The sequence below is a fragment of the Alligator mississippiensis genome, chromosome 6, assembly GCF_030867095.1.
Source record: "Alligator mississippiensis isolate rAllMis1 chromosome 6, rAllMis1, whole genome shotgun sequence".
In the NCBI taxonomy this organism is placed as follows: Eukaryota; Metazoa; Chordata; order Crocodylia; family Alligatoridae; genus Alligator; species Alligator mississippiensis.
In genome coordinates this window covers 92506431-92532426 of record NC_081829.1, presented here as the reverse complement: position 1 = coordinate 92532426, position 25996 = coordinate 92506431, and the positions used below count along the sequence as shown (strand labels likewise).

The window sequence follows — 25996 nt, the reverse complement described above, 5'->3', positions numbered from 1 at the left end:
CATTTAAATGTCACATATTTTGGCTAGTCGGCAGCTTTGCTTGCTTGTAGCTGCCTTCCCAACAGACCTTAGTTTTCCCCTACCTTAACCTGGCATGTTGCTTTCTCGATTGGCATTTGTATGTGAACTAGTCATTGTTTTCCTTCTCCCCGGGAGGTATTAATGTCTGGGTCAAGTATGTGCTTTTTTTAGTGCTTGTCAGCATATGTTAATCTTCCATGTTTCCTCTTTCTGACCAATCTTTCATTCCGTTTGCCTGCAAAGACAAAACTTGCCATACAGTAAAAACTTGGGAATTTCCTTGCGGGTCATATTTCACAACGTTTGTATTCAGCAGAGGGTTATAAGTAGGCACTAGCACTGCAGGGCACCTGTGCTGTGTTGGAAAGAGTGACTGAGTAACTCTGGAAGTCCATGCAGGTGTATGTCGCCAAGACCTGCGCTTTCCTGTAAGTACTAATGTAGCTCATTTGGCTCAGCACAGTATTGTGTTTGAAGTTTAAGAATAATGTGTATCTTAATTCATTCACCGCACTTTATTTGCATTTTAACTAAAGCTGTTAGATCTTTAAAGGCTGAGGGAAATCAAATCTCTTCGTATCATGCATACAAAAAGCCTGAGGATTTATAATCATAGAATTGTCATTGTCTTTCCTAAATGAGACTCAAGCTGCTTAAAAGGTTCCTTTCTACTAAAAGAAAGAATATGGTTAAATGCAATGATTAAATTATTGTTTCCAAAATATGGATTGAAGAGTGTGGGTGATTAAGAGCTATTGAAATATCACTTTTTTTTTGTCTTTCCACCTGCATATCTTGACCTTTACTCAGATATAGACAAGTCTTTTATTCGACTCCCTTTGTAGACTCAGGGAATGCTGCTTTTGTGAACATTGTAGCATTTGCCAGTTCATGAAGATTTTGTCAATCCAATTTAAAAGATTATTCAAATGCCTTCCATTGAAACAGAAAATGTCAGTAATATTAAAAGTAGGAGCCAGAATGCAAGTGGCTACGCAGTCATTTGTTTTTTCAGCGTGCTAACATTTTTGTGATGGGTGACAGATGAAACCCTTAGGTAGTGTGTATTCTGTCACGACATATGCAGAATCATAGACAATGAGGGTTGGAAGGGACCTCAGGAGATCATGTCCAGTGCAATGCCCTGCTCAAAGCAGGACCAGCCCCAACTAGATCATCCCAGCCAAGACTTTGTCTAGCCGGGTCTTAGAAACCTCCACAAATTTAGACTCTGCAACTTCTCTGCGTAGTTTGTTCTCACTACCCTCCAAGTGAGGAAGTTTTTCCTAATGTCTAATCTAAACTTCCCTTGCTGCAACTTGAGACCATTGCTCCTTGTTCTGTTGTGCTCCAAAGCCTTCTCAAATGCAAAAATTCAAAGGTTTCCCCTATGAAAAATAGATGCTTTATTGTTGCTTTAATACTCAAATGTGGACACTGGAGTGGATATGGTAGTGTTTGAGATGTTGTAGCTGTGATAGTCCAGGTATTATGCAAAAGGCATGGATTTCTTGAAGTGGTATCTTGACCAGATCAACTACATTGCTGGGTTAAAGTCAGACAAGTTTTCTAATGCAGGAAGTGGGTTATAGGAGCTTGTAGTTAGACATTACCAAGTGACAGGGTAACCCTGACCCATGTCAGGGGAAAAATCCAGAATCCTATCAGTCACACATTTTATTTTGTGGGGTCAAAAGAAAACCTTAATGAAACTGGAGCAAAGAAGGCTACTTTAAATCCCTTGAGTCTGGAAGGGCTCCTGAAAAGAAGCAGAGCAGGGAGTTTGGATACTTTCATATTTTCCCAGAAGTGAGAGGCACTGTAGCAACATGCAGCAAACAAATGAGAGATGATCTGATTAGTGCTAGAGCTGATAACCAGGTCAAAGCAAGTTATTACAAAAAATGGAGTTGCCTTTGCAGGAAACAGAGGATATTTGCAAAGCCACTGAAAACTGCTTCCCAGGTGATAGCTTGAAAGACCAGAACCATATCTAAGTCCAAGCGCAGAAAAACAACGAACAGAAGTTTCCAGGTAACAGAGACTGGATTTATTTTTTCCTGAAATACATAAGGAATTGCACACTGTGGATTGTGTTGAGGCAGGAACCGAGTTTTTAGTCGGCTAAAAGTCCTAGAAGGCAAAAGAGCTAAAGCAATTAAAAAAAAATAAAACAAGATACAAATATTAATTTCAGGCTTCATCTCCACAGTCCTGTGATTACCCAGCCCTACCGGTTAGGTTTCCACTGTTTAGTTCTGCCAAAAAGTTATTTTAACAAACCTTTCTTAGTAATGGGCTTTAAAGTACCGGAGCAAAAATCCATGCCATTGTTTCCCTGTCAGCTACCGACCGGCTGTATAATATTCAGCACATCGTTTACCTTTTCTGGGTCATACTAAGATTTCAGCTACACCGATGAAAGAACAGAATAAACCTAGTGAAATAAGAGCTATTCTGAATCCAGAGGGGCATAAATGAGAACAGAAGTTGACTCCCAGATCTCCTGCAAGGTGCAAATTAATTTAAACCCTGCAGTATTGTGGCTAGGGTTTTAGATTGTACCCCATTTAGATTTTAAACTCTTTAGGGCAGCGAGTGGCAGCCTTGAACAAGCCACAGGTGGAACAACCCAGCTCCAGTCTGACATGGCCAGGTGGCTTCATCAGTGTATGAGCAGCAAGGGGCTCAGCCTGCAACTGCACCCGGGCCAAGGAGCTGGGAGCTATGCCTACGAGAATGCTGCTTCTTGCTCCCCGGCTGCAGCACAGGCAGAGAGGTGGGGAGAAGTGGTCGCAGTGAGGACGCAGCTCCTTGTTACCTGGCCCAGGTGTGGGCAAAGGCAGAAAAAAAGCCCCCTTGCTCCATAAACTGTATCTAGTGGCTGCACAGGCTGATTTTGGGCTACAGGCTATATGTTTCCAAACCCTGCTTTAGTCAAAAATAAATACTACGCCCTCCCAATAATAAATGCATTGCTTCGTGTTTACAGTTGCTATTTATTAGGATTAGGACATACATAAAAGTCGATAGGCACGTCCACCGGCACCCAAGTAGTAATGTCCCTAACTGGAGGCAGCGATTTGTGATCGCTTTCTGGGATCACCAGATTTATGCTGTTTTCTAGAGCTGCCTGCTGGCATAGTGAAGTGTTACTCAGCATGAATCAGGATGCAAGAATCCTGTCCCGAGTCTTTGTTCGCTGTTTGTTTTTCAGGTTGAAGAAGCAATCAGAATGGCTTTCAAGTATAAGAAAAACCCATCAGGTACAAAACAGAATCTAGCAAGATTGTCAAACTAAAAGTTGCAGCAGGTTTCAAAGTACTCTGGTTACATCTTCCACTTAGTATGTCCTAGGTGTCTGGAAGGAGACAGTAGTTTTCCTAAAGACGCTATGATAGAAATGAGAGACATAGATGCCAGAGAAGGAATGCACCATACGAGAAAAATAAGAGAGGGTCAGTTTGGCCTATGCCACATGTTAATTCTCTGAGGCTACACACACACGTCACTGAGATAAAACATACAATGTGCAATCATTCAGACATCCATGTCCATTGTCCTGGCATAAATCAAAAAAAGGTTCACAGGATAGGAAGTGCTAGCAGTTTACATCTCGGGACACTGCAAAGTGCATCTGACCAGTTATTCCAAGATTAGAGATTAGACATGAACATTTGCTCATCTATGACCCCTTGCAATAGGGGTTGCAAAGCACATTAGAAAGCAAGAAGATGATTTTAATGCCATACATTGATTAGGAATGGGGTGTTTTTGCAGTAGCTTGTCATGGAGTATGCTAGCTCATGATCATATATATTCAGATCTTGTCTTGGCCCCCAGAGTTGTTAGCCAGTATTTTCTCCATTCAACTTCCAGTCTTTCTCTCATCTTGTTATTTCCTAACGCCCACTGTAGACTGTTCCATCCCTGCTGGTGTTTGTAGCTCTTCCAAATTGAATACCATCTGCAAATTTCATTAGCGTGCTGTTTATTCCTTCTTTCAGATCACTAACGAAGATGTTAAATTAGACTAGACCTAATACAGACCCTTGCAGTACTTCACTAGACGCCTCCCCCAACTCAGTATATTGTCATTCCCCTTTGTTTATAGCTTTTGGCCAGTCAGGAACAATAACATCAAGGGATGGTGATCAGGCCCAATGTTTTATAGCTTTGCACTCGTCTTCACTAATTGAACATGCTTCATGGCCACTTAAGCACAGAAGCCCAGTGCTCAGCAACACATTTTCCATTCAAGCAGGTCCACATAAGAGATTAATTGCCATCAAATTGCATGACGGTGCCCCTCATTTCTCTTTGATTGGTAGGAAATCAAATCATGCCTTGCCACGAAGATGAAGTCTGCAAGCACGGCTTCTTCATCAAATCGCCACCTCCTCAGCTTTTCACTTCTCAGGTACAGTAAGTGCAAATTAGTCATACTCTGGAAATCCCTTGACAATTTTTGCTCCTCTGAGCTTTACTGACAGGCAAAACAAACTTTCCTCCGTGCAGAAATCCTGGAAAAATCGCTATTTCATCCTGTGTAAATCCAGCAAGTGCCACTACATCCTGAAGTACCTCAAAGGCCAGCAGATAAAGGGCTCCATTCCAATTGACCAGTACGTATCTGAAGTCTAGCACCTTTTCTTCTCACCCCTCTATACCAGAGGTGCTTGGCCCATGGGCCAGATCCAGTCCCCAACTCCAAGTCATCCAGACAGGACTCCCCACAGGTCCAAAAATTGGACTCTGCTGCCAAAGTCCCAGACATAGGAGGAGCTCCGTGGGCTTTGTGTGCTGGATCGGGTGCACCCGATCCGGGCATGCAGGGGTGGAGTGGGGCCCCAGTGCCCAATCTCGGTGCAGGGGCAGCACAGGGCCCAGTCCAGCTGTTCGGGGCCAGGCAGAGGCAGTGCAGGCCAGCCTGCAGACTAGCCCTGTGCCATTTATCTGGTCCACAGAGCCAGAACATTGAGCACCACTGAACCACAACCTAGAGTTGAGCGTTGGGAATAGCAAGGAATGTAAACCAAGATACAGAAACATTTTTCCAGTGCTTTTCCCAGCTCCCTTGAAGTTGGTTGGAGTCTTTCCATCAGCCCCCAACCAAGCAACTCTTTGTAAGTGGTTATTTACATTTGAAACCTCTCCAACTGGCTACATAATAATTGTGATTTTTGTGATTTGCTGCAATAACAACACCATCTAATTCCCGACACACAGCTGAATTTGCTTCTTTCTAGAACAGATTTTAAAATCACCCCTCCCATTGCAATGCCGATACCATTAGCTGTTTGTCCTGTTATTCTAGTGAGATAGTTGAACATTTTTGTTCCAAAAAAAAAAGTTTTCCTCAGAATAATATTTCACGTAGAGAAAGAGGGAGTTTTGTTTTGCTTGAGATTCTCTGCTCTTTCAACCAAAAAAGGCCGAAACATTTCTCGGCTCGGAGTCCTAAAAAATGAAACATTCTTGTTTCTTTTTTCCAATAGAGAACCCAATAACTCGTTTTTATTAATATTATTTTTGTAAATGTAGTTTTAAATATTCTATGGAAAACACTTTCCTCCTTCCAACCAATGCTTTATTATTAAGGCCTTTTATGTTTAAATGATCAAATCATTTTTCATCTCAAAGGCAGTTATTTAAGCAACAGCACAGAAATTACTTAGCGAGCTCTTGATCCTTATGGTTTTTACAGACAATGACCATTTCACAGTGTGCATTAATGTAGAAGATGGATGTGCTTTACACATAAATATTTCATACATATACCTAACAGGATTATAAGCATAGAGACTGGCATAAGCAATTATGAAAAGATGACAGCAATAAGGAAGATGTTTAAATGCCAGCCGGAAGAAGTGATATCCATCAGCACAGAGAGCAGGGACTACTACCTCATCGGCAAGGACAGGTATGCATGGGGAGGGCCATGAATCCGGTGCTCTTGGTATCCGGAAAAAGAAAGATTATAACCCCATCTTGTAAGAAATAGGCTCTAGGAGACAATCTGACCCTAAGGGCAATGACCCCATGAAGGCTGATCCTGCTTTCCAGCTCCACCCTATTTGCCTCCCTTCCTGCATCTGCCTCAAGAAGAGGTTTTTGCCTGAGAAAGGGCAGCAAGATGGCAATCTCTATGCATCAGAGTGACGCAGGATGGACAATGTGCCTGAGCCCAGAAAGAAAAACAAATAGCGAGTTCTCATTCAACCACGCAGTTCTTTGCATGCGCTTAGGCATTGTTTCTTTAATGCTCATTTAATGGGAAAAATTCCAGCGAGAATCACATTAATCCTACTTGTGAACACAATGCAGTGCCTCCTTTTCAACTAGCTTCCAATGCACAGCCTGAATTGTACATTATAGACATTAGGGGCTAGAAGGGACCTTGCAAGATCACTGAGTCCAGCCCCAAAGCCTCTTCTTTGTCTCTGTTTAAACGTATTTCTAAAGCTCCAAGACCATCTTGCTACGGTCTTGCAAGGTACTGAATATTCATCTGAGTCACATGGGAATAAAGCCCGATATAGGCACGTCACAGGACATTTCTACACCTTACTGAATGGGGTCTTTAAAGATAATTTTTTTTCCACTATAGGATCTCAGTGGCCCTTAGTTCAGACTATACAGTACTTTACATAGCAGGCAGGTGGTAGTTACATGGTCCTTTGTATAGTTCAGTTGGGTTTCAGATGGGGAATCGACATGGAGCTGGGATAACAGAGTCCTCCCCAAGAAAAGCAAAAATATACAACTCTTGGCTCGGAAATGATACCTTTATTAGACCAACTAGGAAATTGCAAAAAAAAAAAAAATCTCCTTTTTAAAATTTCCTAGATGGTCTAATAAAAGGTATCATTTCTGAACCAACAGTTCTACATTTTTGCATTTCTTTTTGTCTCAGACCAACACGGCTGCCAAATACATCCCAGAATCCTCCTCACAGACTTGATCAGTTTGGTGAGATTTTGGCGTGTGGACCTGCTAAGTTTTTGGGCTTCGCAGTCAAATGCCTACAATTCCTTAAGATCACAGCCCTGCCGTCCACCATGCTGCTGCAAAGCAACCGCTTTAGAAGCAGCTTTTGCGAAAGATGCAGGTTTTCCCTGAAGCCAATGGAAAGCCAATGGAAAGACTCCCAGTGACTTTGGCAGGTGTTGGTGTGGGCCCTTCAAAAGCAGCACAAGAGGCATTTTGTGTTTTTCCCATGGGGGTGCTGCCACAACGATAAGTTTTTAATTGCATGATTCCAATCCACAGGGAGCAGGCGGAGGAATGGTACACCTTCATATCATCAGTCTGCATGGATGCAAAAGCAGATGGATGCCGTCCTCAGGTGACATTATATCCATTCACAAATCCACTTTTTCAAAAACAGAGCATTGTCATTTCATTGGTAACCTCTGGATATCATTTGATTGGTAACCTCTGGATATCATTTGATTGGTAACTTCTGGATATCATTTGATTGGTAACCAGAGCAGCTTATCACTTCATTGGTGAAACGAGGGATGAAATGCACTAAAATTCTCTGTCCAAGTCCTGCAGGATTTGGCCCTTAGTGTGTCAATAATTGCACTTCCCATTAAAACCATTTCTTAATCAACGAGGGATTCCTATTGGGCTTAAGAGGTGAGTTAGTCTTGGGCTAAACTCTGCTTCACTAAGACTCGTATAGACACTTAAGAGCACACATTAGCCTGCGGACCTCAGCTGCCCCTACAAAGCCTCCTACTGCTCTTCTTTGATTTCTAGAATGAGGATCTTGCCACTGAACACACGAAAAGCCGGTCATGCTCCTTGCCGCTGTCCTTCAGTGGAGCAAACTCAGAGGGGCCTATCAACAACAGTGAAAATGAGGTGAGCGGCCTTTAGTAGTCAAAGCATGTCGGTGGTGATAAATATGTTCTTAGTCTTGGGTACCTGATTGCCTCCATTCAAAAAAAAGTCCTGAGCTCTGAGGCTGCAAACATTTAGGCCAGGAGACTGACCAACCGAGCGAGGTTCCCTTCAGGAATATTTAACATGCCTCAGCAAAGCCAAAATGAGAGCTGCGTCCTGTCTCTTAGTGGTGCTGGAGATAGGCTCAAAGGGGCATGGGGTTGCGTTGACTTCCTGAGGGAGGCAGGTGCTTAAAACTCCCTTGTACCTTTGAATCCCTACCGCTCAATAAACTGAAAGTGTTAGTACATTCCTGATGAGACTAAAGGTCTGTTTGTAGAAAAAAATATGAAGGGATACCTGAGTAGCCGTGCTTAGTAAGTTGAGTCACCAAGTGCCATTAAATAGCACTGCTGGGGAGAGTTTTGCAAAAGGTCCTTTTGTGTTACTAGCTGACCAGACAAGCAAGGCTTGTGTGCATGGAGCTTATGGTTTTCTCTTATGTACAGGAGAAAGATCCTTCAGACGACAAGAGGAGACCCAATTCAGATCCTTGCCCCCAGCGTCTGCCAAAACATCAGCCGCCCTCCAGCTCACCAGGAGTTCTTCCTCACCTGGTGAGAAGAAAGAGCTAGCAAAGGCTAATAAACCATACATTTTGGAGGCATATTCACAGAATTACCATCCAGTCTGATCTAGCCAGAATCATTGTAATGAGAAACCAGTCCCCCACCTCCCTACAAAGTTGATCTGGCTTTGATTGTGAAGGTTTTCTTATTTTACTCCAGGTGTTGCTCTTACACTATTACACATAAACCGGCCTACACCCATAACAGAGCAGAAGTTCAGTGAGATTGGCATACATAGACTGGTTTAAAAATGGTGGAACCCAATCTAAATTCAACCTGGATTGATGTTCACTCACACTTAATCGATTTAGTGTGATTTGAACATCTGTACTAGTATGAGACCAGGACAGAGCTCTCCTTCATTTTACATTGTTACTCCAGAAGAGATCTTCACAAATTTTTCACATTGTCTTAGATGCATTGAAGTGAACAAAGCTAGGACAATTTATGCTCATTGAGAATCTGCCCTTACATACATATCTGTGTTCCCAAATTCCTCCCAAGTTGTCTGTTTTTCTACCCTCTCTTTGGGTTTTTGTACACACAGAAATTGTACCAGTTGCATTCATTAACTTGAAATGAATTGAGCCAGTCCAAATGGTGAGCTCTTGAGTCAATTATCTTGATTCAACATAAACCTGGCTTACAGTTCTTAGCTTGGGCCTGATATAAACCAGATTGAGAATAGTTACACAAAGTTTCACTGGTTTTAACAAAATAGGATTAAAAGCCCATGAGTTAAACAGGTTTTACTTTGACCTCTCTTACTTCTTCTCTTTTATCTACTAATCCTTCTCAAGTTTGTGTTGTCATTGAACCAACTGCAAGGTCTCTCCTCAAACACCTCATGCTATTTTTACTCTCCTTGGTAATTATCCAGTATTTTGATGTGTCACCATGGCCCTGATTCATCTTGAATGGCATTATTCCAGCGTTGAACTGCCAAGCTGAATTAGGATCTATATAAACTGCTTCGTAGAAACCCAGCTTTGCTGCAGCCTGTCTTGTCCTTTCCATTTTCAAGAGCTAATTTAGATTGACTAGGGTTGTCAGTAAATTAGGGCTCAATCCTGGATGATGCTAAATTCTCTAAACTCATACTGGAGTCTATGGGAGGTGAAGGACCTCAGCACTGCTGCGGACTTAGCCATGGGACACCTTTGTCCAGAAAGTGTAATTAGAGTTTGAACCACAGCCTGCTGAAGTCCTTTTCCACTGACGTCTGTGGGTTTTGGATCAGAAACACAGGGTCCCATCTAGCTGCCGCTGGAGCAGACTTAAGTCATTGATTCCTATGAAAATATTCTATGTTGAGTCTATGCACTAACAAATACACCCGCTTTTGTGTTGTAATCAGTGAAAACTCATGAGGCACAACAATATATTTATCACTCCTCATTTCTATTCAACACCAGCTTCTTCTTTTCACATATATGAAAGAGGGTAATTAGTTTAATTCACTTTACCTTGAAAACAGTAATATATTCTGTCGCACATGTAGTCATTATTTTATTTCATTGCTATGGAAACAAAAGATGTAAGTAGAGAGATAAAGAAAGGGTACATCTCAAATGCGGCTTGGCAAGGTATATTGGGAGGAAGCTAAATACTAATTACCATATTCTGTGTGATAATCAAATCAACAAGGCTGATCTAAAAATAGCTAATTGAGCTTTCTGACTTAAAGGTAAACTGCAAGAAGGGATTTATCTCTTGTTGGCGAGTCAAATTCTCGGGAACTTTCTCTCTCTGGTCATTATTAAATATAATTCTGTGGACAGTGAAGCAAATTGTCCAGGCTACAAGGATTCAGTCTGGGCTCTTATCAGATACTCACGTGTAAGTCCCAGCCCACTGAGTTTTGCAAGTCAACAGCTCAAATTGCTTGCTGAGTCCAATAACTCGCTCCCTATTCAGGCAAGACTCCCACTGGTTTCAGAGAAGGTGACTGAAAACAAAAAAGGTCTCCTTTTCACTGAAAGGTTTTCAACGTGATTTTTAAATGCAGCCACAATTTTTGCACTTGCAATCATTGGCGAGGACAAACACTGGCATTTGAAAGTGTATTATACAACTATATTTGCACATCAGCTACAGTAAATGTTGTATTAAACGTACAAATATTGCACTGCAGTTGATTTTGAGAGTTTAACTGGAAGCGTAAAAAGCAACTTTGTTTGCACAATGGACAGATCCTCTTATTATTTCAGCCTTCCATGAGAAGCAAATCTCCCCACATTCCCCATAGATATTTGCTAATCCTATTACTCTTCCAAGTAAATGGAAAGAAGATGCATTAAATCTTCTGTATAGCTGATCCTCTTCAACACTGACATTTTTTTTTAGCAGAGCAATATTCCACAAAAGACCCTGGAAATTCAGCTGTCAGATTCAGATGAGAACACCAAAGAAGAGGAGGAGGAGGTGGAGGAGGAGAAGGAAGAGGAATACTATGCCACTCCAACAAGCATTTTAGCACAGGTAAGCTACTTGATGCACTTTTACCTGTTGGGCTGAACCCTGGCTGAACTCTAAGACAGTATCGGACACTCCCAAGAAAAGTACTAGCAAGATTTTTAGAGAAAGCAAACTGTCAAACAAATGGCTAATAAGAAGTTCAGATGGATGAGGAGAAAAATGTAGGATGTACTTAGGAGACTGAAAAATTTTCGTCAGAGATTTCTGATGGAAAATATCATTTTGATTAAAACAATTATTTCAAATATAAATGTTTTTATGAGAAGAACAATCTCATAAAAACAGCCCTCCCCTATGTTTTTGTTTTAGACAATTTTGTTTGGGAAAAAATTCAAACTTTTCATTTCAAAATAAATGTTCACTTTAAAACTCTTTTAAAAATATATATTTTTGTGATATCACTGTAATTATTCTATCCATGTCATTGTGGACTACCGCTGAGATGTCAGTACCTAACATAAAACAATACATGTAATGTGAGATTAAAAATAAATGACAGTTAGATGTAAAAATTTCATTTGAAGGTACATTTTTTTCGACTAATTTCCTAAATGAAAAGTTTTCAGAATTTCCATTTCACGGGAACTTTAGGAAATATTTGTGAGTACTCCAATTCAAAGCAAAAAACAATTTGGAAATCTCAACATTTTCCTATGAATTGAAAATTCAGAGGTTTGACCCACTCCATAGCACATGGTTGATGGGAATGCTGCATGTAAGCTTTGGCCGCTTACACACTTTTGTTAACCGTGATTTGTTTTAACAAGGCTGAGCTGTATCAGCCAGAATCCCTCAAATGGCACAAACATTAAACCAAATAAAGAAGTCACAAGGCTCCTTTATGGATGAAGAAAGGCAATGATTACCACCAATGTTTCTTTTATGGTTTTAACAGCTGACAATGAACTCAGCAGAGCCTGATCCCCAGCGTAACAGTCCAATGAAGGAGGAAAAGCTTGTCAACAGGGTGTCCTACATCTCAATGAAACCTCAGTAAGTAGCCATTCATTTTATGTCACTCTCATGAGCACACTTGAACTTGATAGCAATGCTGGCACACCTTGGGCACATGCTGGAAAGCAACTACATGACATTTTTTCAGTATTCAACACCCACAGAGCAGGGGTGGACTGGTTAGGGAGTATAGTTTCATGGTGGCATGCTCTAGCACAGTCAGACACACTGTTAACATGCTCACAGTGATCTGGTAAGAGCTCTCATTCCTACTGCTTTTAGGATAAAATCTATAAAACACGTCATTTGCAGAGGTCTTTGCTGGCTGGGGAAGGAGTGGATATCAGAGTCAACTTTCAGCTCACATCCCAAATTCATACACTGGGACATCCTGACTCTGCTTATGTAGAATAGAATATAGCAGCTTTAAGAAGCTGGGCTTTTACAATGCAATATTTTAGGGCCGGATAGAGTCACATGTGCCCAAAACACAGTGGGAAGCCACTCAGTAGAGTGGGCAGGCTTGTCTAGTGGTTAAAAAAATACTGAGGAAGTGTTTACTGTCAAATGCGTCACTCTCTGGCTGCATGACCTTGTGCAAGTCACTTGTCTCAACCTACATTTGCCTTCTGTATGTTTTATTTCATAAGTGCCCTGTGTTTTAACGTGTATTAATTTGCACGGATATCATCACAGAAAGGATGTCACAGACTATTGTCCTAAAGCTCTGACTGCTACATAGAAACATCACAGAGGCTGCACACAATGAGGGCCTGGATCTTCTGTGATGACGGGCTAGCACCAAAATCCTCTCTCAAGCTAGCAAATAATTCTGTTATCTGTTAACACAGTAATACTTCCTAGGACACGTAGATAGACCATTCGGATTCCTTCTAGTGGAGGGTAGTAGTTATATGTTCAGCCACAAGCAAATTAATTATAATATTGTGTGATTGCACACAGGTATGTGGCCAAAGACTAAAAAATTCTGCTCCTATTGGCTTTTGACAAATCTTCTTTCCAGGCCCCCAGCCTTTAGCAAATAACCTGATAAGGATTTGGGCAGTTCTGCTATTATATCCACTAGGGGTCAGCCTGTGTGCCCACAGAAATCAGTATAATCCCATGCCAACCATCAGTGCTCACTTTATTTCTCAAGCCATGTTGTTAGCTGGAATTATTTCCTTTTTAATAAATAGTCTTCAAATCTTCAAAAGGATTATTTGGGCTTAATGGTCCGTTCTAGGAGGTCAGCTTATTCTATTTGGCTGTAATGTTGTCCATTGGATATTCTACAAGAACTCGTTATTCTTTGCTCCACTGACAGCTATTTGATTCAGCTTCAAACACAGCAAGAGTAACTGTGACTGGACATGCCAGCCCAGTTCGTTTTTTATTACCATTTTTATTCACTAGGTCCCCTGACAAGAGGTCCACGTGCAGAAGTGATGAATTCTTGACCCTTCCCTGGATCCTGGAAAACAACATATGTCTAAGGAGCTCCGAGGATGACCGGGACCAACCGCTTACAAAGATCAGCACCGGTATACAGCCAAGGCTGGAAAGGAAACCAAATGCATCGCCACTATCAGTAGTTCAGCTATCTATACTAATGAAGTAAGGCTGTTTTGGGTGCAGAGAAGTAACAGAACCCACTCGAAAACTAGGCAGATTAGAATCACGGGTCTTGAAGATTGCTGATTATACCCTGCTACCTTATATCCCCAGCTTAGGAAAGACATGCACCACATGCAAAGCCTAGGTGACGTCGCTGTTTAAATACAAAACAAAGCTGTTCCCTCGAGCAAAGCAGGCAACAGGCTTTTCCGTCTTTGCCCCAAAGCCCACCACAAGCACCCATTTTTCTCCTGGCATTCTCCCCTGCAGGTGACTGCACTTAGTCCAGGTCTGATCACTGAACGGGGCTTCCTGACCCGAGGCCCCAGTCTACCTGCTTACATTGATTTTGGATTGAAATTACTCAATAGCATCACTCATCTTTGTTCTGGTCAGTACTGTACAACCAGAAATGAAGGAAGGAAGGAACTGTCAGTTCAGAGTTCAAAACAGCCAGCTTTTGTGTTCCTCTAACAAAACAATAAAAAATATTTCAAAGACAGATTTTGGAATAAGGGAATTATGGCCACGATCACAGTTGGAAGAGTTTACTGGTATTGTATTGTGTTTAATAGACAGGGTTAGCAGCTTTTTATCTACTTCCTTGTTTCTTTCAAGACAATGAAAAGTGTGATCTCCAGGACAAAACAGCAGCAGAGTCTTTAAAAAAGTACATGAGTGTCTTTGTTAGATTTCCTTTTGGGAAAGGAAGGAACATTGCACTGTAATAGCACTATAATAATAATCTCAGTCTTTCCCCACCATCCAGACACTGGACAAATTTCTTAATAGTCTGAACTGATGGAGTAGTATACTCTCCAAGAGAAATGCTAGAAACCCCAACCCAGGAAATATTTAGTGCTAAGCTGGAAAATAGCTCTGAGGGAACAGGCCATTGGAAATGTATTGTGTTGTAGGAAGAGTGCAGGGGCTAGGTGACTTAAGAGGTGTTTTGCATGTTTAATTTCTAGGGTTCGTACTGGCTTCACTTGACAAGCTGGCAGAATCTGACTTGTCCATACTGTTTTCTTTTACAGCCAAGTCACAGACAGGAGCCAACTGCAAGAGGTGGATATTTTCATTCCTAAGGCCGACGTCAACAATTACCTAACGCTTACTGAAGCAGCAGGACAAATATGGTGGGTACTTGTCCACTGGTTGCAAAGCACTCTATGAGCTTGGCATTTGTTGGGTTTTAGGCAGAGTATGATAGCCATTAGGAAAACATGGCCTTAAAGATTATTCTTCTAATGTCAGTATGAATGGCAAGACTGTCAGTTGCCCATTATGCGGATGGTAAATTTGACTCACTGAGTTGTGGCCAAAGGGAAGTTTGTCTTACTAGGGACAAAAAGTAGGTCACACCATTCGCAATTTGGTATAGGTGGATACACGCTGTCATCACCTGTTTACAGATAAGGGAGCTGAAACCCAGGAAAATGAAGTGACCCACCAATGAAATGATTCCACTAAATATCACTCCCCATCTGTGGGCTTGTGCCACATGGAGAATAGAAGTTCTTGTCAGAAAAGGGTATATCCTTTGGAAATCCACATGTTCAGGTTGCTCAGAAAGAGCATGACCTAGCGGTCAGAGCCAGGATGGTGCAGTCCTGGTCCCAGTTGCCTCATTGATTCACTCTGTCTTTCAGCAAATCCCCTGAGTTTCAGCACTCCTGCTCTGTGCATAATATATTATTAACCCATCTCACATGGCCCTTTTGTGATTTAAGTAACAAATATCTGCAAGGGACTTTGAGATTTCCAAACCAAGCAGGTCTCAGAAGCGCAAAGTATTAGCATGGTGAATAAGTAAAGAGGACCTGACTGGGAGTCCCAGCAGAAAACTGCTGGCAGCTGGTTGCTCTCTGCAATTTTCCAGCACTGGGAATAATCTATTCAAATGCCTGTTTTGGGGATGAGATGTTGGGGGCTCAAAGTCATCCACTTTTCCTCAAGTTTTGTACTGCTGGGTAAGCGCAATGGAATGAATTCCTCTCCCTAGTCTCCAGTTTTAATGGCTTGGGAGAAGGGAAAGGGAGCAGGGGCTAAAGGACAGACTGTGGGGAAGGCGAGTTTAGTGTTATTAATCCTTGCTGCCTGCTGTGCACAATGCTGGGACTACCACCCTCTGCTCCTTTCATGTGCCACATTTATCAGATGCACTATGTGCACATGGAGGAAGTAGGTTTTCCTCCACGATCATAAAAAATGAGGGACTGGGGTTTATTTGAAGAACTAAAGATAATGGGGGTTTCCAAAGAGAAGCTGTAATCTGAGGCAGGGAGAGGGGTAAGCAGCAGGGAAAGCTGTTAAAATAATAAATGTATCCCTAGTGGGAGTCCTAGTGGACTCCAAGATGAACATGAGTCGGCAGTGTGACGAAGCCATCAGAAAAGCCAATGGCACTTTATCGTGCATCAGCAGATGCATGACGAACAGATCCAAGGAGGTGATACTTCCCCTCTATCGGGCGCTGGTCAGACCACAGTTGGAGTACTGCGTTCAGTTTTGGGCGCCGCACTTCAAGAGGGATGTGGATAACCTGGAGAGGGTCCAGAGAAGGGCCACTCGTATGGTTAAGGGCTTGCAGAACAAGCCCTATGAGGAGAGACTGGGGCACCTGGACCTCTTCAGCCTCCACAAGAGAAGGTTGAGAGGCGACCTTGTGGCTGCCTATAAGTTCATCACAGGGGCACAGAAGGGAATTGGTGAGGTTTTATTCACCAAGGCGCCCCTGGGGGTTATAAGAAATAATGGCTACAAGCTAGCAGAGAGCAGATTTAGATTGGACATTAGGAAGAACTTCACAGTTCGAGTGGCCAAGGTCTGGAACGGGCTCCCAAGGGAGGTGGTGCTCTCCCCTACCCTGGGGGTCTTCAAGAGGAGGTTAGATGGGCATCTAGCTGGGGTCATCTAGACCCAGCACTCTTTCCTGCCTTTGCAGGGGGTCGGACCCGATGATCTGTTGAGGTCCCTTCCGACCCTAGCATCTATGAATCTATGAAAATCTAAGAGGAAACAGTACTAGGCCCCAGCTGCAGAAACTTGGAGGTTATCCTAGTGGTGACTATGTTTTGGCACAGGGTGCCAGGAGTTAGGGTCAGTTGACTCCAGATGAGGGCCTGAGACCGAAGTAAAGAGTAACCAGTTGGGGGATACTGAAAGAGCCCACCAGAATTTCACTGAGGAAGTTGTAGTCAGGATTTTGGTATGTCCTGTACCAGGATTGCCACAATTCTTTAATCCTGGTATCCAGATCCTAGGGTTTATTCTGGTTTGTCTATTTTAGTTATCAAAGAGGACCTGGAAAAAGCCACTCAGGCAAGTGAAGAACTAAAATTATCAGTATCGTGGTAGTTACACCAAGATACCATTTGACCAAAAGGCTAGGAACATAAGTTACACATAAGCTGGTTCAAGTGATCAGAAACTGGTTTAAACCTGTAGCAGAGCAGAAGTTCAGTGCATGTAAACCAGTTTCAAAATGCCTGAAACTAGTTTAAGATAAATTTGGCTGAACGTAATATCAGACTTAAACGATTTAGGTCAAACCGGTTTATGAAACTTCTGTCCCTTTCTGGTTCAAGTTAAACCAGAGTCCCCCAACATCCCAGTATGCTTTTCAGCCCTGGGCTGGGCTATGCTGTCTGCTGCAGAGAGCAAGGATGGCCCTGCTCCTCTGCTTCCTAGCCGGAGCAGTGAGACTGGCTCGCTGACTGGCACATTGCCCCCCCGGCAAACTCCTGTTGGGGTCTGGGACCAGGGCAGGGTTGTTAAACTTCCCTTCCTCTTAGTATGGAGCGGCCTGGCCCGGCCCGGCCCGGCCCGGCCCGGGCCTGCCCTGCCTACTTAGTGCTGGCTGCAACTGTGGACTACAAAACTCAGAGGCACCTGGAAGCAGAAAAAGGAAGTGATGAGCAACCCTGCAGAGTCCTACTGCTGTGACTCTGGACTGCAAATCCCAGAGACCTCAGGGGCAGCAGGAAGAGGAAGTAAACACACAGCTCGTGCTAGCTACATGCCAGAGAGCTGTGCTTTAGTGGCCCCGGGCTTCTGGCTTGAGCCACTGCAGGCATATGGCTGCATTTTCTGAATGTCTGTTCATTTGCTTATTGGTTCAATCTTTGCAGTGTAGACTGACCTACAAAGACCGAATCAATTCAGCCTCAGGCTTTTTTACTGTCTGTACTTAGCCGCAGTGTAAAGAACCAAATGAGCCAAGGAATCCCCATCCTTTCTGATGACCTTCATTTAAACAGGTCTGTTAAATTAAAGGTTTGGCATGGGGAGCTGCAGGTATTTAATCATCTTTAGAGCTTCCTATTGGGATGAATGAAACCATTCATCACTAATGAGGCCACATCTGGAGTACTGTGTCCAGTTTTGGGTCCCAACTACAGAAAGGATGTAGACAAATTGGAGTGAGTCCAGTAGAGGGCAATGAAAATGGTGAAGGGGCTGGGTGACATGATTTAGAAGAAGAGGCTGAGGGAATGGGGCTTATTAGTCTAGAGAAGAAAAGACTAAATGGGGATTTAATATCAGCCTTCAAGTCCCTGCAGGGGGGTTGCAAAGAGGATGGAGCTAGACTATTCTCAGTGGGGGCAGATGACAGAACAAGGAGCAATGGTCTCAAGTTGCAGCAAGGGAGATTTAGGTTAGATATTAGGAAAAACTTTCTCACTAGGAGAGTAGTAAAGCACTGGAACAGGGAGAGGTGGTGGAAGCTCGGTTTTTAAGACCTGGCTTGACAAAGCTCTGGCTGGGATGATCCAGTTGGGCATGGTCCTGCTTTGAGCCGGGGGTTGGACTAGATGATTTCCTGAGGTCCTTTCCAACCCTAATTTTCTATGATTCTATGATCTAGTCAGGACAAGAACCAGACCAGAAAGCAATTACTCAATGACTGTATCTTGCTTCTGGGTGACAACAGGTCCACATGCAGCATGAATCCCAAATGAAGTTAAGCAGTTCCATCACTTGGCTTTTTTTCCTATGATAAAATAGAAATCCCTTTCATACCTTTTGCTGTCTTTTCCCAATGACCCTAGCGTCTCTCACTGGAATGGCCCTCACTACTTAGGATGTATATTTCACCACGGGGATCATATAAAGGCGGTAAATGACCTGCACCCACAGAACATGGAGGAGGTTTCCTTGTTCATCAGCAGATCCATGAGAAAGAAGGTAAGCCTTTACAATCTAATGGTGATTTTCAAGTGAGCCAAGCCAAGTGAAAAAATAAGCAATTTAGAGCTGTGGGGGTCTGAAGATGATCTCAAAAGGACTTATTCAAACAGGGTTCTGCCACACTGTCTGGGTTCAATCCATACCACATAGCAAGAGGCTCACGAGCTCACTTCTTTCCAAACAATGTGTCTGCACAACAACCTGTTGGTATGACTGCTCCATGTGCAATCACACCTGTACTTGCTGAAACTAGCTAGCATAAGCAATGGCCAAGGCTTCAGCCTACACTAGCAGCCAGAGTACAAACTCCTAGGGCCCTTTAGTATGAACTTTTGGTTGTTAGCAAATGATAAAGCCCGTAGACACATCCAGATGAGCGCGGCCATGTGGTGTGTGGCACCACAAACACATATGCAGTGCCACGTGCTGCACAGTCCGGGGTTCTCTGCACTGCAAGGGCACGCTGCCCATGCATGCACTGCTCTGGGTTTTTTTTCTGTGGGGTTTTTTGACTCCTGGATATCCAGGGGTCAAAAAAAACATGGGAAAAAAAAACAGCAGTGCATGCACTGGCAGCACACACTTCTGAGAAGTAGAGCTGTGCCACCCAGAACCGTGCTGCAGCTGCCAGCCAGGCTCTGCCTGGCAGGATCACCACTGCTGCAGCCCTGGGAGGCCCCCAGGACCCCAGGTAAGGCTGCTGGGGCCAGCACCCCCACAATAACTTGCCACGTGCCAAAGCACATGTGAGACAGGCGTTCTCTGGGGACTGCTATTTGTCCCTGGGGAACCAAATGTTTGCGCTCATCTGGACGCGGCCTGTGTGTGCTGCCCCACATTCGCTGCTTTTGTTACCTGTGCTTGCTAGATTCATCTAACACAGGTATGCCAGCAGAGGCTGCAGTCACATCCGCACTTTTCTGGGTAAGCATCTCCAAGGTCTCCCAGGAAAGCAAAACTGAGCTCAGCTGTGTTCCTTCTCATCTCCTCATCCAATATCCATGACAGTCTTTCAACGACTTCTGATCACTGTCATGTGGTTCAGATATTAGCCCTGATAATCATGATCTGGGTCATGTGACTGACCAGGAAAAAACACAATTTCTTTCCATCAACCCGCGCTGTGTCATGTATATACTACATATCATAAAAGCTGATCTCTCCAGAGAGAGTTAATTGCTTCCCTGCCATCTATTGGCCATTGCACCAATGTAAATACATTGATGTACATACTTGTATAGTTATGGTTGCAAAGCAATTTAACATATAGCCCAGTGTTTTCATTTGCTGAAAACCTTCCAAAACATTCACCTTTAAGACTAACCTTTTCTCACACTTTGCCTTTGCTTAATAGGAAATTTCTCTGGAGCAAAATCCTTTTTTGCCATTTTTGTGATCTGCACAGGTTTTATATACACGTACTTCCAAAAACCCTCTCCTGTTTTGGCACATCTGCCAATCAGATAGCTCAAAACCAGCTGAGCTCCAAAAAGTGATGTGGAAATGGCATTCAGCACGTAAAAAGACTACTGACCACATTTAAAACAGAAACATGGGTGGATGGTAATGTGATTATAAGCAATTAGAAAATGACTTTTTTTGACTAGTGGTCTCAGGCAAGGTTGGGGGCTGCTGCTGAAATAGTTTTCACAAAGATAGTTGTTGGTGCGCTGCAAAAACCACCACAGTCACTATTGACTTAGCACCAGACGTAAGAGGAAATCAGCAGTAACAGCACAGACACCAAGTAACCTACTCCATACAGCTTGGAGGATGCATCTTTCATTCCCTGGTTCTCGGGGGTAGCAAGTGTCAGCGCCCCATTATAATGCCCACGGAGGGTCTAATTGTGAGAGATGCTAATCAATCCTAAGGGGCTCTGAGCAAGTGTAAATCACATGAAGTGGGACTTGTGTGTGTTAAGCATCTTTTGGGTAAGTCCCTTAAATTGACAGCTTCTTGAGCTAGGGATTGCCTCCTATTTCCTGCGTATTTAGTCAGCTGCTTCAAGCATGGGCACATGGATTGCTAGAACAGAGCTCTGGAGGTGTGAGTCTATTCCCTTTTTGAACCACTCGACAGGACTCCCTGTCCAGTACTTATCGCCTTCTGTTAAAGGGCCTGGGATTTGTTTGAAGAGCCCTCACAGTACACCGCAGCAATATACAGGCTGCTCTCTTGGTGCGCATGTTCTCTGCCCGACGCACAGACTTTTCATGCTAGTATCAGCTGACGATGCTAAGTTCACCAGATGCCAGTGAGGCTTAAGAGAACATGCACCAAGAGAAAATGCATGGTAATATTTTGTTATGTACCAAGAGAAAATACTCTGTTAACAGGGTAGTTGTATGCAGCTGGTAAGAAAAAGTCTGGTGGCACCACTAATATTGATTAGATATGAATATACTGCTAAAGCAAGTACTAAATGATGGTGCAGTACCAAATGTGCAGTCAGAGGCAGGTGCAGACGCACCCATGTAGGCGTGCCCACTATAACAAGATGACTTTCATTTCTTTTAAGGTGAAACTTACTATATGTCGGATCCCAGCTTCAGACATTTTCCATGTTAAAGGATGTTCATGTTCCTAAACAACAGCGCTTTTGCGTAAGTGTCCAAGACATGCTCCTTCCGATGTGTTTTTAGGGAGAGCACGTATCAATCATGTTTATTTCGATAATGCATAGGGACCAACCGAGAGCGGATCCTCTTTGTGCTAGGCATCGTACAAGCAAGGAGTCACAGGCGGTCCCTGCCCTGAAGAGATCAGTCTAAGCAGATAAGATGGATAAAGAGCAGATGGCATAAGAAAGCAGTGCCTTTATGTTCTGTACAACAGGATACTTCCAAAATCTCCCGAGTCAGAGCAGTTAGACAGCATTGTGTGCAGTTGTAAGAAGAGACAGACAGAGAAAGAATAAGAATTTTTTAAATCCCAACACAATATCTTGGACATGTAAATGTTAGCAGGATTATCAGTGGGAATATTTGTAGCACACCTGAAAGCCAAGACCTGGGATATAAACCTTTGTACTGCAAACCCAGTGGAAAATTAGCATGCCCACCTTTGTTTGCTTATTAGGCTATTACTGAACTCATAATCACTTAGGGGGTCATAGGAAAATTGTTTCTGCAACAAAGCCATGTTATGCCTGGTTCTCACTGAGGGACAGCAGCTGTAGCCCTGGAAAGGTGCTTTTGAACTACAATCATGGACAGACACCGGCAGATCCAAGAGAGTTGTGTTCATTGGGAGCTGGGAACCTGATCCTACCACACTTGGCTTCATTAGCAGCGAAGCCAGATATGTAAAGACTAGTGGGGATGGAGAAGGCAAGTGTGGGCCTGTTCTAAAAAGGCGATTTTGCCGAACAAAGTGCTGATCAGGACTTTGCTGAGAGGACAAATGTAGTGGAGGTGACATGCAGAAGCAGGCACTCTGTAAAAAGAGTTCCTCTGAAGATTTCCCTAGGTTATTGTGCTGTTTGAAAGAGACTTTTCATTGCTGAATCACAAGAATCATCCTCAGAGATGCTTCATCTCAACACCTAGATTAGCAACTAGGTCAGAAAAGTTAAGGACCGAAATGCGATGGATTCCAAACTAAACCAGGCGTGTTGGTGAAGTTGGCACTGTGACCCGTTCTGGAGCTCTAAAGCAGTCTTCAGCTCCCAGGACTGCCAATCTCATGCCATATTAAGTTACAAATCCAGTTTAAGATGAGAAAGAAAAAGTGTTTCCATGTCATTAAACATGTCACTCATACATTGGAATTTCCAGACCAAGGATTTATACCTTTCCCTGGCGAGCAAACTTTACATAAATGTTCAGGAAAAGAATACGAATTTGTGCTACTTCATTTGTCATCTTGGAAATCTGCCTGATTTGCAGCTATATCCCAACAGAAATACGTTGCTGCTTGGTATGGAAACTTCTGCAGGGCTGCCCTCTACTGGATGCTAAAAGCCGGTATTGTCCTGTGCCGCAGAGCAGTGATTCGTAACCAACCTGCTGCGGCACTTGGAGTGCTATGAGATTGTCACCAGAGCGCTGGGGGAGCCACTCCGCATTAGCTTTGTTACGCGTGCAAACACCCACATGTGAATCTCCATGAAAATCCAGAAATTTCAAATAATAAGCCAAAAACACTGACCTGTTGCAGTCTTTCTGAGTCATTTGCAAGAGAAAAACTGCTCTATTTTTTTTCCATCATCAAAAAACAGGTGAAAGCTAAGAGCTGGGATTTTCTAAGGCGTGCCTTGAGTCTAACAAGCAGTGCCTTGAGTCTACAAACACCAAGAAACACTGCCGCAGAGAGACTTGTGCTATATTCTGAAACATGACAGAGAATATTTGGATGTAATACAGACTCCTTCTATATACAACAGCTGGCTTATTCTAGCTGAAAACCAATCAGATTGATTTACTAGGTATAGCATCACAAAGGGCCAAAATCACTACTGCAATCAGCAGGTGCCGCTGTACTGAATGTGAATGGCATACGAATATGCATTGAATATGTAAAAGCTTTAGTCACTGTGAATTTGGCCCAGACAGTACCTCTGTCTGCATTTTTTTTAACTGGATGAACTAAATTTACCATTCCTATGAAAAGCAGGTACAACTCTATCAAAGTGAGTCTGGTTGCTCCCACTTATTCTAGCAATGAGTTTGCCTACAAGTACAGTTGGTATACTTCCTTTGAAATCTGGTGAGGATCTTTGTTTCTGTAAAACGTTGCTAGGCTGAAGATGGTGGCAACATCAACCAGGCAAAAAATAATGTTTATGCAATAAATTCAAACTCAGCTTCTGTTCATGAAGATGATTTCTTGCAATTAATATTTTACAGACTTCTCTTCTACTTTCTAGAGAAATGTGTTTGCTATGTGCATATTTTGGAGGGTGAGATAGAGATCATTATTTAATATTTCTATTTCAGGATCACACAGGAGCCTCCTCATCCTGACCTATGTACAGGGAGACACCTAGGGAGACATAGGTCCAATACAGAAGACATCTCTGGTGCAATGGGGATGCTGAAGATAAAAGGAAATGAGTGACAGCCCCCCGAAGAACAGCAATCCAAAGTTGCTATAGGGTTCTTTCCTTTGGATTGTCTCTTTGAGTAACATCATTGAACATTTGTCTTTTGTGGCTAAGATGCCTTTTCCAGTTTTGTGGATATATCAGTTTTCAAGTGAGATCTTTCATCCCCACATTACAAAATTGCAGAAAAGAGGGCTCAAAGAGCCATCCCAAAAGGTGTTTAGTGCTCCACCTGGCACTACAACACAATGAGTATCCTAGGTCATTGCTGACACAAGCTTGTGCAACCTGCTCTTAAAAAACAGTGAAGGAGATTCAACCACCCTGGGAATCTTGCACTGGTGCTTAGCTATCCTTATAGCTAAGAAGTTCTTCCTTGTATCAAACCTCAATCTTTGCTGCAAATTAGGGAGATTTCTTCTTGTCCTGCCCCCAGTGGTCATGGAGAACAATTGGTCATCATCCTCTTCCCTTTCTCTTAACCGTTCCCGTTTTAGAAGACTGTTATCATGTAATCTTAATCTTCTCCCTTTAGAGACTAAAAATATCCAGTGCCTTCAACCTATGTTCAAACCTTTCCTGAAAAAGGCCATGTGCCATTGAACTGCAGCACAAAGTACATCCTTTTTCCAGTTATGGAGGAAAGAAGGAGGTAGAGATAGTGTTAAAGTAATTTCCTGCCATTCCATGGAGCAAACATTCCTAAAGGGAGACATACAAGTAGGGATGATATGAGCCATATATGGTTGTCATTGGGAAAGCCACCGCAATGGAATCTGCACACATCATTTCTGGTGAAGCAGAAAATGAACAACGCGCTGTGCAACTCTCAGTTATGGACTATTATGGCAATAATGTTGCTTGTATGACAAAAATGCACTTTTGGTAGATTTGCCCAGCCAACGAGCATTTGATTGTATTTCAGAGAACTTGAACTTTATTTCTATACCTTTGCAAATAATCATCAAGGAGCTACCAAGTGATTTAGCAAGTGTTGCTTGCTTTTATGTCAGTTTGTACATAGTTTATACACAGATTGTTACATAACAGCTGATTTTATTTTTCATACGGATTGTCTTCTAAACATAAAACATAGAGGTGATATCGATATAATAAGCTGCAGACGCCTGTGTCAAATTGCTCATGATAAGTAAATGTACTGCATCCCTATGACTCTGATCATATTTCTCCAACTGCATCATCTGACCCTAATTTAGTTCCTACCCTCCCACCCCAGCACTAACTGTAATATTCCAGATTATGCTATAGCTTTAAACATCCCCACCCCCAAGTGACTCGCCACATCAATCCCCCAATGTGAAACTTCCCCCGTTGTTATACCAGCCCAAGATCCTGGATAAGCAAGTTGCAACCCTAAGCTAATAGCTGGCTACAACTCAGTATTCAGTATCTCATGGTGCCTGTGAGCTACAAAGGAGTTTTATATCAATGGGCAAGTGAGACAGCTAGATTCCCAATAGGATGCCATCCTCATTTCTAGCCTGGAAGGTCCAAAGGTAATGACTTTAAACATATGGTATCTATCGGGCAGGAAATGTTATTCTTAGGTTATTTTTCAGTGGTTTACATTTATTAAATACTAATTTCCCTCTCTGCCTGAGTTCTGCACAGTGGGATTCATGATCCTTCTTGTGATCCCCCCTTTAAACTTAGAAATAGGTTATATAAAATATCATATATTGGCTGAAGTGTCTGTGTAATAGGAATTAACAATTCCTATTACATTCTGCTGTGTGATTCTCAAGCCTGTGCTGGTTTCATAGGCATTTGTGGCTCTGTTATACACACTTCTTTTATAAAGGACTTCTGATGTAATCATTTAAGGCAGGGGTGTCAAAGATATGGCCCGTGGGCTGGATCCAGCCCATGGTGCTTCAATTGGGTTTCAGAGTTGACCCACATGCTGCACATGGTGCAAACCAGTATGGCATTGTGCGCAGGGCCTGGGATGTGCGCTGTACAAACCGCTCACTCCAGCCAGCCCAGGACTGAGTTGCATGGGGTGCCTGCCCCAGCCAGTCCAGAACAGCCACACGTGACACGTGCTCCAGCTGCCTTGAGACCCATGCTGCATGCTGGAGTGGGTGCTGCATACACAGCACAGGTCCTGGGCCAGCTGGAGAGGACAACATGTGTGGCGCAA

The 25996-nt window shown here is 43.0% G+C and overlaps 1 protein-coding gene across 7 annotated transcripts; it reads left to right on the top strand.

The window, feature by feature from the left end:
* Positions 1-247: 247 nt before the first annotated feature.
* On the top strand, positions 248-25002 carry PLEKHS1 (pleckstrin homology domain containing S1). Of its 7 annotated transcripts, none has more exons than XM_019485961.2 (16): positions 248-449; positions 1944-2055; positions 3239-3287; positions 4353-4441; positions 4540-4646; positions 5810-5944; positions 7294-7369; positions 7789-7893; positions 8424-8531; positions 10893-11024; positions 11917-12014; positions 13392-13592; positions 14630-14731; positions 18647-18782; positions 21307-21391; positions 23726-25002. In XM_019485961.2, the coding sequence occupies exons 3-15, from the start codon at positions 3257-3259 to the stop codon at positions 21373-21375; spliced, it is 1389 nt and encodes a 462-aa protein (XP_019341506.2). In that variant the 5' UTR covers positions 248-449; positions 1944-2055; positions 3239-3256; the 3' UTR covers positions 21376-21391; positions 23726-25002. The 7 variants fall into 7 exon arrangements, with proteins under 7 accessions (XP_019341506.2, XP_019341509.1, XP_019341511.2 ...); XM_019485960.2 differs by having other exon boundaries at positions 249-449; positions 10890-11024; XM_019485964.2 differs by lacking the exon at positions 21307-21391 and having other exon boundaries at positions 10890-11024.
* Positions 25003-25996: the final 994 nt, after the last annotated feature.